This window comes from Dermacentor variabilis, chromosome 9 (genome assembly GCF_050947875.1).
Source record: "Dermacentor variabilis isolate Ectoservices chromosome 9, ASM5094787v1, whole genome shotgun sequence".
NCBI lineage: Eukaryota > Metazoa > Arthropoda > Arachnida > Ixodida > Ixodidae > Dermacentor > Dermacentor variabilis.
The window spans coordinates 93,526,512-93,542,608 of record NC_134576.1 but is presented as its reverse complement, the minus strand read 5'-3'; the positions used below and the strand labels follow the sequence as shown (position 1 = coordinate 93,542,608).

The 16,097-nt window shown below is 48.5% G+C and overlaps 1 protein-coding gene across 2 annotated transcripts in view; it reads left to right on the top strand.

The window, feature by feature from the left end:
• The first annotated feature begins 2,641 nt into the window (after positions 1-2,641).
• Positions 2,642-16,097, top strand: part of LOC142557145 (prolyl 4-hydroxylase subunit alpha-2-like) — a 117,216-nt gene continuing 103,760 nt past the window's right edge. The window contains exons 1-2 of one of the 2 annotated variants that reach the window (XM_075668795.1): positions 2,642-3,109; positions 13,330-13,508. In XM_075668795.1, coding sequence (XP_075524910.1) covers positions 2,913-3,109; positions 13,330-13,508 — 376 coding nt within the window. In that variant the 5' untranslated portion in view covers positions 2,642-2,912. The remainder of the gene's footprint in view (positions 3,110-13,329; positions 13,509-16,097) is intronic. The other variant, XM_075668796.1, reaches the window with a different exon arrangement.

Below are 16,097 nucleotides of genomic sequence, written 5' to 3'. Positions count from 1 at the left end.
GGTTAGCACGCGATCATGTATATGTCGTGCTATTTCACGCTGCTAAACGGGAAGCTTAGGCATGTTGCTAAGCCATACTGGGTATTTTAAAACTGCGGAAAACGGCGGGATGCCAGCCTAAGAAACACACAGCGCTGACTGATATCGAAGCTTTATTCTGCGCAACAGCGCAACGTATACCTGCGCCAGGCAAGCAAGGGCTTCATGGCGGCACCGCTACATGGCGCAGCGTGTACAGGGGAGAGCATGACAAATGAACCCGGCTGCTGTACACATCTCATGAGGTGGCAATAGGCTGTGTCGCTACATTGCTGCGTTGTGTGTCGAATCAACGTCGGAATTCGCCGCAAGATGACCCTTCTCGTGTAATACTAGAATCACCAGTATTCCTGACAAACTAACCCAAATTTAGAGTGCTCCTACCTTACCGTTGTCACACGAACCTCCTTAATATCATGAGCCATTCCACTTTGTTCAGCTGGGTGACCAGCGAGACTGAGCAACACACGATAAAGAGGTGACACGGGATCTTGAACAAAGTTACGAACACATTTATTGTGTTGACCGGTGGTCATAGTGACGAAAGATAATAATAATAATATTTGGGGTTTTACGTGCCAAAACCACTTTCTGATTATGAGGCACGCCGTAGTGGAGGACTCCGGAAATTTTGACCACCTGGGGTTCTTTAACGTGCACCTAAATCTAAGCACACGGGTGTTTTCGCATTTCGCCCCCATCGAATGACGAAAGATAGGCCATACATTTATTTTTATACATCCGCGTTCATTTGCTTTACAGATCTGTCACATACATCCCTTTTCTCATTTTGCGATATATTATGTAAAGAACTGGAGGCCGAAATCAACGCAGCCGCTGACAGTGGGCCTATGCTTTCAGCACCTTGGCAAAGTGAGGCGCAGTGTGGGAAAACTAGAATTACGAGCGATATCGGAACCAGCTGTTGAAAAAAATGACTGCGCGAACGATTTATGGAGGCAAAGAATTTGTTTTTGCTGTAATACTTAGATATTTAATCAGTACACAGTAGACATTTTGATTCATACTTACAAAACGCGTAAATCATATCACTTTATTTTCCTAAAAAATTGCAATCAGTGTTTTCCCATCGCCCAATTGATGGACGATCCCACAGAGCGGGATGAGCCATTTCACTGAGGAAGAGGAACTTTGAACGAGAATTTGAGGCCAAGATCACCGCACCGACTGGCAGTGCGCCAGTGCAGTCAGCGCCTTCGCAGAGGCAGGGACAGTATGGCAACGCTGGCATGATGAGCGACAACGAAGCCAGCTGTGGAAGACGAAGACGAACGCGCGAGAAGTGGCACGTGGCGTTGAAGATGGCGATAGTTTTTCCTCACACAGGTTAGTTGACAGACACGAAAAACGCACGGAACCCTAACCATAGACCGCTTCACCCTAAAAACATCACCAATGGTTGGACTCGAACCTGGTTCCTTCAGCACAGCAGCGCCATGCTCTTCTCATTAGACCATGGATAGAGGCCTTGAAGTTCCACCGAAATACCAATGCAAGCTTCCTGTCCTCATCACACCGCAGTCATGGCTTTCGCCAATAATTCGTGATCATGCCGCAGTTGACATGCTATCGTCGCCATGCAATTGTCGTACCGTCGTGGTTATTCCATCGTCGTCATTCCAACTCCATCAACCGATTCACGTTGTGTCATCGTCGTCACGCCATCGTCATCATGGTGTTGCCGTCATAGCATCGTCACCCTATTGTCTTGGCCATGCCACCACACCGCATTCTCTGCTCCACCAACGCCGTTCTTTCTATTTCATCGTAAACATATTGTCACCATTCAATCGCAATCATGCCATTGTTGTCATGCCATCGTCATCATTGCCTCCACGTTATACAGACATACCATTAATTCGTTGTTACGCCATCATTACGGTCCAGTGGTGCGGCTCAATCGTCATCATTCCAGTTTCGTCCTTCCGTCATCCTCACACAGTTGTAATCACTCCACTACACTCAAACCGTCGTCTTCATACCGCCTTCGTCGTTCCATCCACCAATCGACGTCATTTCTTCGTCATTCCATCGTCGTTCTTACTGTCGTGATCATGACCGCACTCGCTGAACGAGTGTCATAGCAAAGTGAGCCAAACCGGAAAAAGTGTATGTCGCATATACCCGAGGCAATGTCAACCTACAAATGACCACAGAAGACTCTAAATAAAGGTGCCTGAAATGTATCTCGTCTTCAACACTACGGTGAGTTCCTAGATTGCTTGAAGGCTAATGGCATTGATCGTCAACAGTCGTTATAAAGTGGGTTCTACAGGAATCTACTTTTATACGAGGCTTTCTTTCTCTCTTCCTTCACTTGACGTCTGCTAGCATGTTGTCTTGCAGAATGGGTCGATACTGGAGATATTGCAAGCCCTGGCAGCTCGAGGCGGCAGTTGTAGTATACATAATCGCGCACGCGAGCCCCAAGACAAACACATCGTCGACGTCACGCCATCATTCCATTGCCTTCATTTCATCATCGATAAGAGCAGCGTTTCTCCTCAGAAAGAAAACGAGCTTCGCTGAAACTGATTCACCTATTGCGCATGGGATACGAATAAATAGGGCAAGAGTCAACTTCTGAGATGGTCACTTTATGCACTTGTATAGAGATTCTCTTCTGCATATTTACTCGTCGCAGTTGTTCAAACAATGGGCTTTCTTCTTTTGAGAATCTTAAGAGAACGCATTGCAATAACAACGGACAATAAAAGTAACTTCTTCGCTAGGCACTTGGTTATCGAGCGACTAAAAATACGGCCGTTTTGTGACAGAACGATGCCTGTTTTTCACCTAGGCATTTCTTCGCTGTCGCTGCTTCGTAGTTGAACCGTCCTTCGGCAACGGCGATGCGCTGCCGGCTACTGCTCACGACTTTTTCGACGCTCTGGCTCGCTTCCCTGCTCAACCCCGATGCTGTCAGCGCAGCCAACGTCTTCTCGTCGGTGGCACACATGAAGGAGCTGATGTCCCTAGAGCGAAGGCTCGTTTCCAAGGTCGACGACTTCCTACACCGCATGGAAACGAAGCTGAATCACATGCGCAGGTGAGCAAGTGCCAGCGTACGTTGCTATGTGCACTTCTCTACTAACGCACGATCGCGATTTATATGGCCGTTTTCGATGAACGTTTTCTTTGTAACTTTATACTTACCTTCTCGCAACCGAACATTATTTAAATAATACATATCTCTCCTTGAAGCTGCTTACACAAACAAGAGTGACGAATTTCGATGTTTTTTTGAAGACGCGAAATCGCCGAAACTCGTAAACGAAACCCGAGGCCTCATGGACCTTTGGATCTCTTGACGTTTTATGAAATAAGTTTGCCTGCATCATCGCTACCCTGACTCAGCTCGGAAGCCCACTCCTTCCGCAAGTGGTGAAGTATTGACAAAGCTTTTTGATCGCAACTGTTCTTTGTCATTGGCTCTCAGCCTTCGCTAATATATAATGCCCAGCAGCAGAACTAGCGGGATATTGTTCTTACCAACAACTGTAACGTAATAGCTCATAAAACGCAACTCTTAGGCGCCCGTTCCTGCGGCAAGCGTCGGCGTCCTCGGTGTAACCGAGGGAACGAGCAAGGCGAAGGATGTAAGAGCCAACGCGGATCGCAGCGGGGGACGAAAGACGGCGATAGCCAAGGTGGAACGGGAAGGAAAGCGGAGAAGGAGGGTTTGGCGTAAGCGTGAGAACGAAACACAGGCTCTTTAGCGATGAGCGCCACGAGAGTGCGATGCCATCGACGATGCCATCGATAAGGCATGCGGCGAGCGCGTCCATCGATATCATATATGAAAAAAAAAAGCGCTGCATGAGTGGAGGTCTCTCTGTGGCGGCTGCTGTAAATCGCAGCCGCGCGTCACGCATGCGCTGCTTCTGCCGATATCCGAATTAGCGAGGCAGTCGCGCCACACTACGCTCCGTTTACAATGTGCCGAACGAGACAGATTGTCCGCGCCAGGCAGGCGATCTATGTTGGTCTCAGTGCTGTGCTGACTCACCTCAAACGAGACTTCACAAAATATATTGTCACACAGGCGAGCCGCAAGCACACAAAAGCTTAATCAAATCAATAATTCACGGAAAATTAACGTTCAGTTGTCCCGCCCTCAGCACACTTCGTACTTATCTCTACGTCCGCCGAACGCTGACCATTGCGCGTTCTCGCGAACAACCTGCGGCTATCCACGCTGAGAAGCGTGAGGCCGTGTTTACCGCTGTGTTTTCTGGCTCCATACTTAAGGTATCCGCGAAGCGTGTCGCTCCGGTGCACAGCTTCCAAGATTACTTGCGTAATCTCGGAGGCCATCTCTGGTACACGCACTCAAATGCGGACGCTCATTCCCGCTCGCCATGCTGCAACATTTTATAGTGGATGCTTCTCCGCACGCGAGCTATGAAGCGTCCTTGTCTCCTGTAATGTTGTGTCATGGCTTCCGAGTAATGGCTAGACGTGTGTATTGCCATCCTTCTAGCATATGTTCATGATAGTTCGACGCGTTCACGCTCTCGAGCTTTATGCCACCGCTTTGCCAACCGTGGTGGAATTCCAGTTGAACGGGACTATACACTTCACAGTCACAAATAGCTACTTGTCCTTTCTCCTCAGCTTCTCGCAAATATGCGTCGCTTACCACGCGACTTCATGATGAGCTCGAGACCTGCACTATGTTAAGTCTAACAAGTTTAAAGCGCGAACAAAGACGGAACGAAAAGAAACACACACAAGCACTTATTTCCAACTGAATTTAATGCGGAAAACCGATGATTTTATGCGCATTGGCAGAAAGCCATATTACAGGATAAGGGAGAAAACCGCCACGCGCGGAACCAAAGGCATCATCAATCGTGGAACTTGCTAATATTAACGACAAATCAAAACAGCGCGAACGCCTATCGCACCAGCCGTCACATTCCAAGAAAGTTCGTGCCTTTTGTGATGATGACACAGAAGGTTTATTGATGCATGCCGCACTCGTCCCGTTTCATCATCATCGTTTCACTCCTACCGTTTCATAAAATAGTCGGCATTTCCGCATTAAATTCACCTAGAAATAAGCGCTTGTCTGTGTTTCTTGTCGTTCCACATTCGTTCGTTCTTTAAACTTTTTATACTATGCAACCCCAACTAGCCCAAACTCACACTCTACTAAACTTCGTTCCTTCGAGCTTTACTCCCACTCAGTGTTCCACGTACCAAAAGTACCGATGTACCAGATTCGCTGCTGCTTGGAGCGCCAGCGCCCCAAGTCTTCTGACCCGTCGCTATGGTTCAGTGACTATTGTGTTACGCTGCTGTTTACGTTGTTGTTACGTTGTTGTTTGCGCGGTGAGCCCCAAGAATGGTTTAACAGTCTTTTCTTGAAAAAACTGCACAAGAAATTTTTGTTTCAAAAACATCTGTTCTTATCTTTGTGGCTGGGGCATCTTTGGGTCCCACGATTGCAAAGGGTCCAAGGGTACGGTATAAGTCCCCTAGCCCACAGGAGTATGTGTAATGGAGCTTGGACACTTTCTGCACTATCACCGGGATCGGCCCACGTGGTGATTTGTTTTTGTCAACATCTCGGACACATCTTTTTTTTAGATCCTATCCATAGACAGCTTCGCTGTAAGAAGCCCGTGTCCGGAGCATTGGGGGCACGGTAGGGATCCTGGTGGCGAAAGTTAATCCTGACTCACCCACTAAAGCGTGCCGCTAAATCAAATCGTTGTTGGGCACGTTAAATTTGCTCTTTGCTTTTGCAAGCCTCCTGAGCACCTGGCGTTCTAACCTGTTTTGGCTGCTTTCACAACCTTCTTGCCCCTTCGATGGTGTCGGTGTCGACCTCTGTATGGACTTCCAGGGGTTGCAGACTTAAGCGTAATTTCCTTCTTACACCACTACTACTAGTCCTAGTAATCGTTTGGTACACTGAAGGTGGTCGTCGATTACTAGACGCGCTACGCGTTCTCAGCATTACACGGTCATCATCATCATCATCAGCCTAGTTACGCCCACTGCAGGACAAAGGCCTCTCCCATACTTCTCCAACTACCCCGGTCATGTACTAATTGTGGCCATGTTGTCCCTGCAAACGTCTTAATTTCATCCGCCCACCTAACTTTCTGCCGCCTCCTGCTACGCTTCCCTTCCCTTGGAATCCAGTCCGTAACCCTTAATGACCATCGGTTATCTTCCCTCCTCATTACATGTCCTGCCCATGCCCATTTCTTTTTCTTGATTTCAACTAAGATGTCGTTTACCCGCGTTTGTTGCCTCACCCAATCTGCTCTTTTCTTATCCCTTAACGTTATACCCATCATTCTTCTTTCCATAGCTCGTTGCGTCGTCCTAAATTTCAGCAGAACCCTTTTCGTAAGCCTCCAGGTTTCTGCCCCATATGTGAGTACTGGTAACACACAGCTGTTATACACTTTCCTTTTGAGGGATAGTGGCAACCTGCTGTTCATGAATTGAGAATGCCTGCCAAACGCACCCCAGCCCATTCTTATTCTTCTATTTCAGTCTCATGATCCGGATCCGTGGTCACTACCTGCCCTAAGTAGATGTATTCCCTTACCACTTCCAGTGCTTCGCTACCTATCGTAAACTGCTGTTCTCTTCCGAGACTGTTAAACAATACTTTAGTTTTCTGCAGATTAGTTTTCAGACCCACCCTTCTGCTTTGCCTCTCCAGGTCAGTGAGCATGCATTGCAATTGGTCGCCTGAGTTACTAAGCAAGGCAATATCATCAACGAATCGCAAGTTGCTAAGGTATTCTCCATCAACTTTTATCCCCAATTCTTCCCACTCCAGGCCTCTGAATACCTCCTGTAAACATGCTGTGAATAGCATTGGAGATATCGTATCTCCCTGTCTGACGCCTTTCTTTATAGGGATTTTGTTGCTTTCTTTGCGGAGGACTACGGTGGCTGTGGAGCCGCTATAGATATATTCCAGTATTTTTAAATATGGCTCATCTACACCCTGATTCCGTAATGCCTCCATGACTGCTGAGGTTTCGACTGAATCAAACGCTTTCTCGTAATCAATGAAAGCTATATATAAGGGTTGGTTATATTCTGCACATTTCTCTATCACTTGATTGACAGTGTGAATATGGTTTATTGTTGAGTAGCCTTTACGGAATCCTGCCTGGTCCTTTGGTTGACAGAAGTCTGAGGTGTTCCTGATTCTATTTGCGATTACCTTAGTAAATACTTTGTAGGCAACGGACAGTAAGCTGATCGGTCTATAATTTTTCAAGTCTTTGGCGTCCCCTTTCTTATGGATTAGGATTATGTTAGCGTTCTTCCAAGATTCCGGTACGCTCGAGGTTATGAGGCATTGCGTATACAGGGTGGCCAGTTTCTCTAGAACAATAGGACCACCATCCTTCAACAAATATGCTGTTACCTGATCCTCCCCAGCTGCCTTCCCCCTTTGCATAGCTCCTAAGACTTTCTTTACTTCTTCTGGCGTTACCTGTGGGATTTCGAATTCCTCTAGGCTATTCTCTCTTCCACTATCGTCGTGGGTGCCACTGGTACTGTATAAATCTCTATAGAACTCCTCAGCCACTTGAACTATCTCATCCATATTAGTAACGATATTGCCGGCTTTGTCTCTTAACGCACACATCTGATTTTTGCCTATTCCTAGTTTCTTCTTCACTGTTTTTAGGCTTCCTCCGTTCCTGAGAGCCTGTTCAATTCTATCCATATTATAGTTTCTTATGTCCGCTGTCTTACGCTTGTTGATTAACTTAGAAAGTTCTGCCAGTTCTATTCTAGCTGTAGGGTTAGAGGCTTTCATATATTGGCGTTTCTTGATCAGATCTTTCGTCTCCTGCGATAGCTTACTGGTTTCCTGTATAACGGCGTTACCACCGACTTCTATTGCGCACTCCTTAATGATGCCCATGAGATTGTCGTTCATTGCTGCAACACTAAGGTCCTCTTCCTGAGTTAAAGCCGAGTACCTGTTCTGTAGCTTGATCCGGACTTCCTCTAGTTTCCCTCTTACCGCTAACTCATTGATTGGCTTCTTGTGTACCAGTTTCTTCCGTTCCCTACTCAAGTATAGGCTAATTCGAGTTCTTACCATCCTATGGTCACTGCAGCGTACCTTGCCGAGCACGTCTACATCTTGTATGATGCCAGGGTTCGCGCAGAGTATGAAGTCAATTTCATTTCTAGTCTCACCATTCGGGCTCCTCCACGTCCACTTTCGACTAACCCGCTTGCGGAAAAAGGTGTTCATTATCCGCATATTATTCTGTTCTGCAAACTCTACTAATAATTCTCCTCTGCTATTCCTAGAGCCTATGCCATATTCCCCCACTGACTTGTCTCCAGCCTGCTTCTTGCCTACCCTGGCATTGAAGTCGCCCATCAGTATAGTGTATTTTGTTTTGACTTTATCCATCGCCGATTCCACGTCTTCATAAAAGCTTTCGACTTCCTGGTCATCATGACTGCATGTAGGGGCATAGACTTGTACCACCTTCAATTTGTACCTCTTATTAAGTTTCACAACAAGACCTGCCACCCTCTCGTTAATGCTATAGAATTCCTGTATGTTACCAGCTATTTCCTTATTAATCAGGAATCCGACTCCTAGTTCTCGTCTCTCCGCTAAGCCCCGGTAACACAGTGCATGCCCGCTTTTTAACACTGTATATGCTTCTTTTGTCCTCCTAACCTCACTGAGCCCTATTATATCCCATTTACTACCCTCTAATTCCTCCAATAACACTGCTAGACTCGCCTCACTAGATAGCGTTCTAACGTTAAACGTTGCCAGTTTCAGATCCCAATGGCGGCCTGTCTGGAGCCAGGTATTCTTAGCACCCTCTTGTTTGGATCTGACTGCTGGTACGATCTGTTGGGAACTCGGCGCTGACGCCCGTGGTTGTACCTGGGTCGCAAGCCCCAAGGGTAGCGTTGGCCTGGCGGCCTGGGGTACAACTGGAAGCATCCGAAGGTCCCGGCAAAGCATGAGTCGACTGGTAACAACGAAACAACTTGTTTATTTTAACATCGCAAAGAGTTGGCGGTCAGGTTTGACCGAAGTAGAGAGACGGGAGAGCACTTCACTCAACAGAAGAAATCGGAGCCCTCCCTTTGGCGTCCGGGGGCAGCTGTTTTTATACTCTCGCAGTTGAGGGCAAGAAGGAACCCCTCAAAAGACGAGCACGTGAATGTACAATGGGCTAATGGTGACGCACACTGTCGTAGCGATGCCGTAGCACCATGTCGAGCACGATCTCGTAGCACCCTGTCGTGGCGCTGCCGGTCGGACACAATGACTGTAATGAGAGGATGGTCCCTGCTTTGGCATCGCCTGTTTCGGGCACAATGACTGGAACGAGATCCCTGCTTTGGCATCGCCTGTTTCGGGCCCAATAACTGGAATGAGATCCCTGCTTTGGCATCGCCTGTTTCGGGCACAATGACTGGAACGAGATCCCTGCTTTGGCATCGCCTGTTTCGGGCCCAATAACTGGAATGAGATCCCTGCTTTGGCATCGCCTGTTTCGGGCACAATGACTGGAATGCGAGGATGATCCCTAGGCGGTCGCATCGCCGCAGTCGCGCCTGGAAACACCTGGCGATGAGTGTTGCGGCGACGACGATCGGGCCAAAATGTCTGCCGCCCCGCCGCAGTCGCGCCGGCAAAACCACGTGTCGCAGGCGAAACGCAACACTCTGCAGCGTCACAGATCTGACCGCCGCCGTGGTCAGTTGCTTCGCGGCTGCTGGGGACTGAGGGCCGGGGTTTGATTGTTGTATTCATATAGGAGGTTGTGGCCAAGTACTGCACCAGGGTGGCCAATCCTGCTCTGGTGAGAGAGTGCGTTACCGGTTCTGGTCACCGGGATCAGGCCGCACTATAGGCCTGTTTGTGCAATTTTCTCAACACACGTTTTTTTTTGTATTTTCCGGTGGAGAATTGCGCGGCACCGGGATTTCAATCACGGTCCTCTTGCACTGGAGACGGATACTCTACCGTCCCCGCAGGAGTTAAATTAAAAATTGGATTATGGGGTTTTGCGTGACAAAACCACTTGCTGATTATGCACGCGGCAGTGGAGGACTCCGAAAGTTTCGACCACCTGGGGTTCTTTAACGTGCACCAAATTCTAAGTACACGGGTGTTTTCGCATTTCGCCCCCATCGAAATGCGGCCGCCGTGGCCGGGGTCCGATCCCGCGACCTCGTGCTCAGCAGTCTAACACCATAGCCACCGAGCAACCATGGCGGGTCCCGCAGGAGTTGTACGCCTCATTTAACCTACAGTGGTGCCCTATTTGATCAGTCAAGGTGGGCCAATCTGAGCTCGGTTATACCGCATGGATGGCACTCGGCTAGAGAACCTGGTATTTATGACCTGCACATGTGTGGCCACACATAATTGAGGATAAATAATTTTTTTTAGGAGGGTTTCCGTACAGTGATAAAATGAAGGAAAAGACATTAAAAAGAAAGAAAAAAGAGGGAAAAAAAGGAACATAACTTGTGATTTGAACTCGTGATCCTTCAATGTTGCCCGGAAAGGTAGCTCAGTCGGTTGGTTCGTCAAGCCAGCGGTTACTTTCAAGCGCCATAGCTCCTGCTCCGAGCCTCATACTTATGTGGAAAGGGACTGATGTTGTCCGCGACAGTCGAGTGGTTGGAAGGCATAATTTCTTGGAAAAATGGCCGCCAGAGGAGCAGCGTGAACTCGAATGGCTTTAGAGACTAGGAAAACTGCCTTACAATATTTAGACTTGAGGGGAAGCTTCGTTAACAAACTATAACACGGCAATCAGCACTCGAATACGACGAGAGAAATTATTGAGACGTGGAAAATTCCCTTGAAATAAATCTGGTTTGCGAGACAAATGCTTGTATGTATTGAATCTCTTAAAAGATGAGGGGGGAAATATGCGCTCACCGAGAGGGCATCGTCAGCACGAGACCACCACCAGGCACCACGGTCATATTTAATGCTAATTAAGCCCTGCGACACCACAGGGCGGAAAAACACCGTATGGTCAGCCTTTCGGTTTGGCAATACAGCAGTAACGTGGAAGGCAAGGGATTACCGTTTCACCGTGCTAACGATAAGGAAAATTTTTGTGCAGAAACCATAAAAGATTACTATCAACGTAAGAGAATAGCTTCTGCTGACCGCAGAAATCAGACACTTGAAATACTTTCGAGGTATTTACTAGTGATTTCGACAGCAGTGTTTAATGAAGACGACGCAAATTATCCCCGTGACAGCCTGATGACGACTGCAATGAAGCAACATCGAACGAATGTGCTCCGAGTGTTGGTACCTTCGTATGCGTTGCGCTTTCGACGCTTAATTCGCGCTGAAGCGAGATGCAGCACGAAGCTAAATTCGCTCGCTACTGCTGCCGCGCTTCTTCGCTCCAGCCTTTTGACAGGTAGTTTCACCGAGTGAGATATGGTCATGTTTAACTGTGCGCGCGTGAAACCATTCTTCTTAATTTAGCTAGTAAACGAATGTTTACAAGTTCACACAGTCGGTAAATATTTTATCCGTACTTCGTATACCTGTCTACTAACTTGCTACCGCATTCGATGGCTCGACTCTCGCGTGAAACTTCGGCTTTTTAATTAATCTGCAAAGGCCAGTATGCAATCACAAGCAACCTGGCGTGCGATGTCAGCACGGGCAAGAGCATTATGAGCATAGGCAATGAATGAGTCTGCATCAAAATGGAGCTTCACATCCACGGGCAATGGTGACTTGTAGACAAACAGTAGATAAAAAGGTGAATAGCCAGCTGTCTCGTAACGGGAAGACTTTTACGCGAAGGTCACAAAAGGCCGGTTGATATCCCCGTCCCGGTGGTTCTCACATCCGTATATAGGAAGCATATCTGTGACGGCACGGTTGAGGCGTTAAGTGGAGCCGTTTGTCTGTGCATGGTATGGAGTGGTGAACTTGTGGTTGGTCGAGAGGGAACGACGAGTGTCATCGACTGCTTTAGACAGGAAGCAGCTGCCGTGGTCTATGATTAACGGCTGAGGAGCAACCTGGCGCAAGAGGACATTGTGAAGAATGAAATCGGCTACATCTATAGCACAGCTGGTGGGAAGTGCTCGTGTCACAGCGTACAGCGTGCGTAGTCAATAGCGACTGCAACAGATCTATTCCCAGTGGTTCACAGGAGATCGAGTCCCACTCGGAAAAATGGTTCATCAGGGATGCGAAGCGGCTGAAGACTGCCAGGAGGCAGTGTAGCAGGCATATTGGGCCGCTGGCAGATTTCACAAGCCGTGACGTATACTGTCGTGCCGAAGGGCAGAGACCAGCGCAACACTAGTGCCGACGGAAGCGATCATTTGTGCGTGATACGCCTCAGTGGCCGACGATCGGTGCGTCGTGAAGGTGACTCAAAACAGCAGAGCGAAGATGCCCTGGAACAGCACGCAAGAGATCTGTGCCGTCATCACGGCTGTTGCAGTAGTGTAAGGCGTCATTTCCAAGCACAAACATCACTAGGGAAGGGTCAGGGTGTGGAGAGTTGAGACCATTTATAATAGGCCGGAAAGATGAGTCGCGGCGCTGTTCGGCAGATATGTGAACGAAGCCTGCCATGGAAATAACGAAGGCTTCAGGTTCACTTCTAGTGTATCAGGGCGATCGATTGGGTATCGGCGACATGGTGAAGCCGTCCAGATTTGTAAAACACATAATATCTGTACTCTTGCAATCATATTTCCTAACGACCAAGGAGACTAGGGAGCTCCTTGTGTAAGGAAAGCCAGCAAAGTGTATGGTGGTCTGTAATAACCGAGAAGACTCTCTCATAAAGGTACGCTCGGAATTTTGCGAAAGCCCAGACGACTCGAGTGGTGTGGTGGAGTCATATTGCTCTGACGGCAAGAAAATGCAGCTTCCGTAGGCTAGCATGTGCGGTGTACGCCATGCTGCTGTTGCGCAAGGACAGCGCCTGTGCCGTGGCCACTGGCATTGGCTCGAATATCCGCGCTCAGTTTGGATTCATTTCAAGGTATTTTGAACACAACGCGTGTACTGCAATCGATTTCGTTAACCCTTGTTTCCTATTCAGAAACGTTCTCAAACAAGGCTGACGTTGAGTTCACACCGGTGATTCGATTTGTTCATGCAATTATGCTCTACGAGTGTCTGTCGGTGTATTTCGAACGGCACTTTGTTAAACCGAAAGTTTCGTAAAATATGATTTGCCGAATCTATAGATATTAGTCTACTACACTACTCTCCATCCACTGCAGCTTTCTGAACGAATACTATGAGACGAAGGCGTTCAAAGACCGGAAGCTGACACCCTCTTCAACCGAACATGAGTACAACACCCGCAAGGACAGCCGTGTCGACGCGTACAGCACCACAAAATGCCTGTCGGTCGACTGGAATGAGGTAGTGCACCACTTCAGGGTGCCCGACTGGATGGGTGAGTATTCGATTTATTAATATCATAGCGTTACGGAGCCGGTGTCACAAAAATCAGGCGTCCCGCCTCCGCATCTAGTGTCGCACGTCAATCGGCAAAAAGATTTTTGGAAGATGTCATAACGAGGTTTTTCATGTAACGCAAGAAATTTACTGAACAAATTGAATTTCTGAAGGTAAAATACATGACAAAATTGTAAACTATGACTTACACGAAACCTACAGAGGAGATAGCTCTCGGATTGTAATCCTGCCATACGATAAAACATAATTGTGCCAAGCGAAAACGCAAACAAACCCCTTCTCTCTCTCTCTCGCTCTCTCTCTCTCACACACACACACACACACACACACACACACACCGAGGGTAATTGCAGGCTCAAACACGGCGCCCACACATCGCGCTGGGTCATCCGTTCGCCTGAACGCCAGCAGCAGCTACGGCCATGCGTGCTTAAAACACTTCATTACGTCTCACAGAACTGTTTCCTACGTAGAAGACGCCACGTCATATGAAAAAGAGCGCGAGCGGAAAATAACCACCAGAAACTGCCGCCGAGAATAACTCCCATACAACAGAGTGCACGGATCTGCAGCACCAACTGTGGGCCGTCCAGCGAGCCGAGGAAGCCGCCAATGGCCAACAACCCTTTGCCGAAACCTAGGCGGGGTCTAGGCCCACCCCACCAAATCGCAGGACACTCAACTTTATTTGAATGGATGAATGAACGAATGAACAAAGAGCGCATGCCAATATCGTCATGCCTACTGCCCATAGATGGCGCCACTGGCTACGCAATATGGTGGCGCCCGTGAAAAAAAAATCATCTATATAGTCTCAAATGTCTTGCACAGCAAGCAGCGGTATGTCAAGCTCGTAGTCGCGTATCAAGCTCATAGTCATGTGTCAAGCCCTCGAGTCAAGCCCGCAGCTGTGTCAGATGCGTGACAACATAGCTACATACACGCTGCAAAGGAATATGCTACACGGAACCCGCCCATGCTTAGAACAGGATCGACCTGTTTATATATATAGTGGAAGCGCACAAATCACCTTAGCGTAGTTATCGGTAGGATAATATCAATCAGCGGTAGGCTTCAAACTCGGGGTCCGATGAACGACTTCTGGTTTTCGTGTCGACTGCACAACGCTGCGACAACTCCCAGTCATAGGTTACGGGTAAACTACTACAACATGAGGCGTCCTCTGCGTTTGCGTGGTCTCGTTCAAGAATTTACCGATCCGCATTGTAAAAAGTGAGAGGGCAAAAAACTAAAGTGATGCTTATTTAGTGTTAAATAAGCATGGCGGGCATAAACAGGGCCGCTCATGCATCTTTATTTCAAGCTGCGACACGAAACCTACTTTTATGACCCCAAGATATAGCGTTATTTAGGACAAGAAACTAGTGTCAAGCGTTGAAATTCTATAAACCATTTAATATTCAGCAGCGCCTATCCTCCTTGCGTACTGGAACTAGTGCGGCACGAACACAACCAGCGCAGTTTCCAGTGCGAGTCACCGAACTGCGGTGAGAACCAGCGCATGTGCAACAAAAACGAGTGCGTCCCAGCGTCATAGCAGTGAAACCAGCGTCTAGTCAGTGTAACCCAGTTCTTATCCAGCGTTATTGCGAGGGTTAATGCCTGAGGTCATACGGCGCTATGCGATGAGGGCGAATAAGGATTATTAAATGAATGAAAAAAGATTTGCGGATTTAATAAAGTCCGGGAGGGATCGATAATGTGGCCCCTGCGTCCGAGCAATGAAATGGCTAGGTTTATGCGGCGAAAGTCACGCTACTACGAGGTGCCGGAGCCTCGTCGGTTTCAATGAAAGGCAAACCCACAGCAGGTGGTGGATGTCGGCTTCAGCATTGCGCGACTTGCAGGCTGGACACCCAGGGCGGGGATAAAGCTGCCGAAACTGCGGCCACTTCCGAGTCATGGCAGGAGTGAGGGCAACCCCGACGCGGATCATCCGAAGCGCAACCTCCTCTGCACGGGTAAGACCGCGGAGGAGGGCTACCACACATGGAGGTGTGAGAGCACGTGTGCGGCGGCGGAGGTACTCCATTCTTTTTAAAAGGAGGGTGGCAACATCTAGATAATGGAGCCGAGGCAGTGACGATGGAGAGGGAGCTAGACGGGTCGCAGTCTCCGCACGGCTTTGCAAGCTCAGAAGGTCGCGTGGGATCTACTCGATAGATATTTGCTGCGGGATGCGTACCGCCAGAAGATGGATCTGCGGCTGACGCGTCGCAGGAGCTGCGTCACCTGGAGGGAATCAGTGCGGATGACGATGCGGGCCGTGGGGACCATGGGAAAGGCGGCCACAGAGCACAGCGCTTCTCGCACATCAAGGAGCACAGCACAAAAGGAGGAAGGAGGCTTTTGGATTTGAAACCGGGACGTCTTATTCAGGGCAGGTGCGCAAGGGCAATAAAGTGCAGTGGTCGTTTCACAGCGCTGGATGCTTGCATCAACGTAAATCAAGATGGAGCCAAGTGACAGGGGGGCGCGTTGAGCTATAATTCGGTCACAAAGCGACGACGCCGCGTGAGCTTTTGTCGGGTGACGTTATCTATTG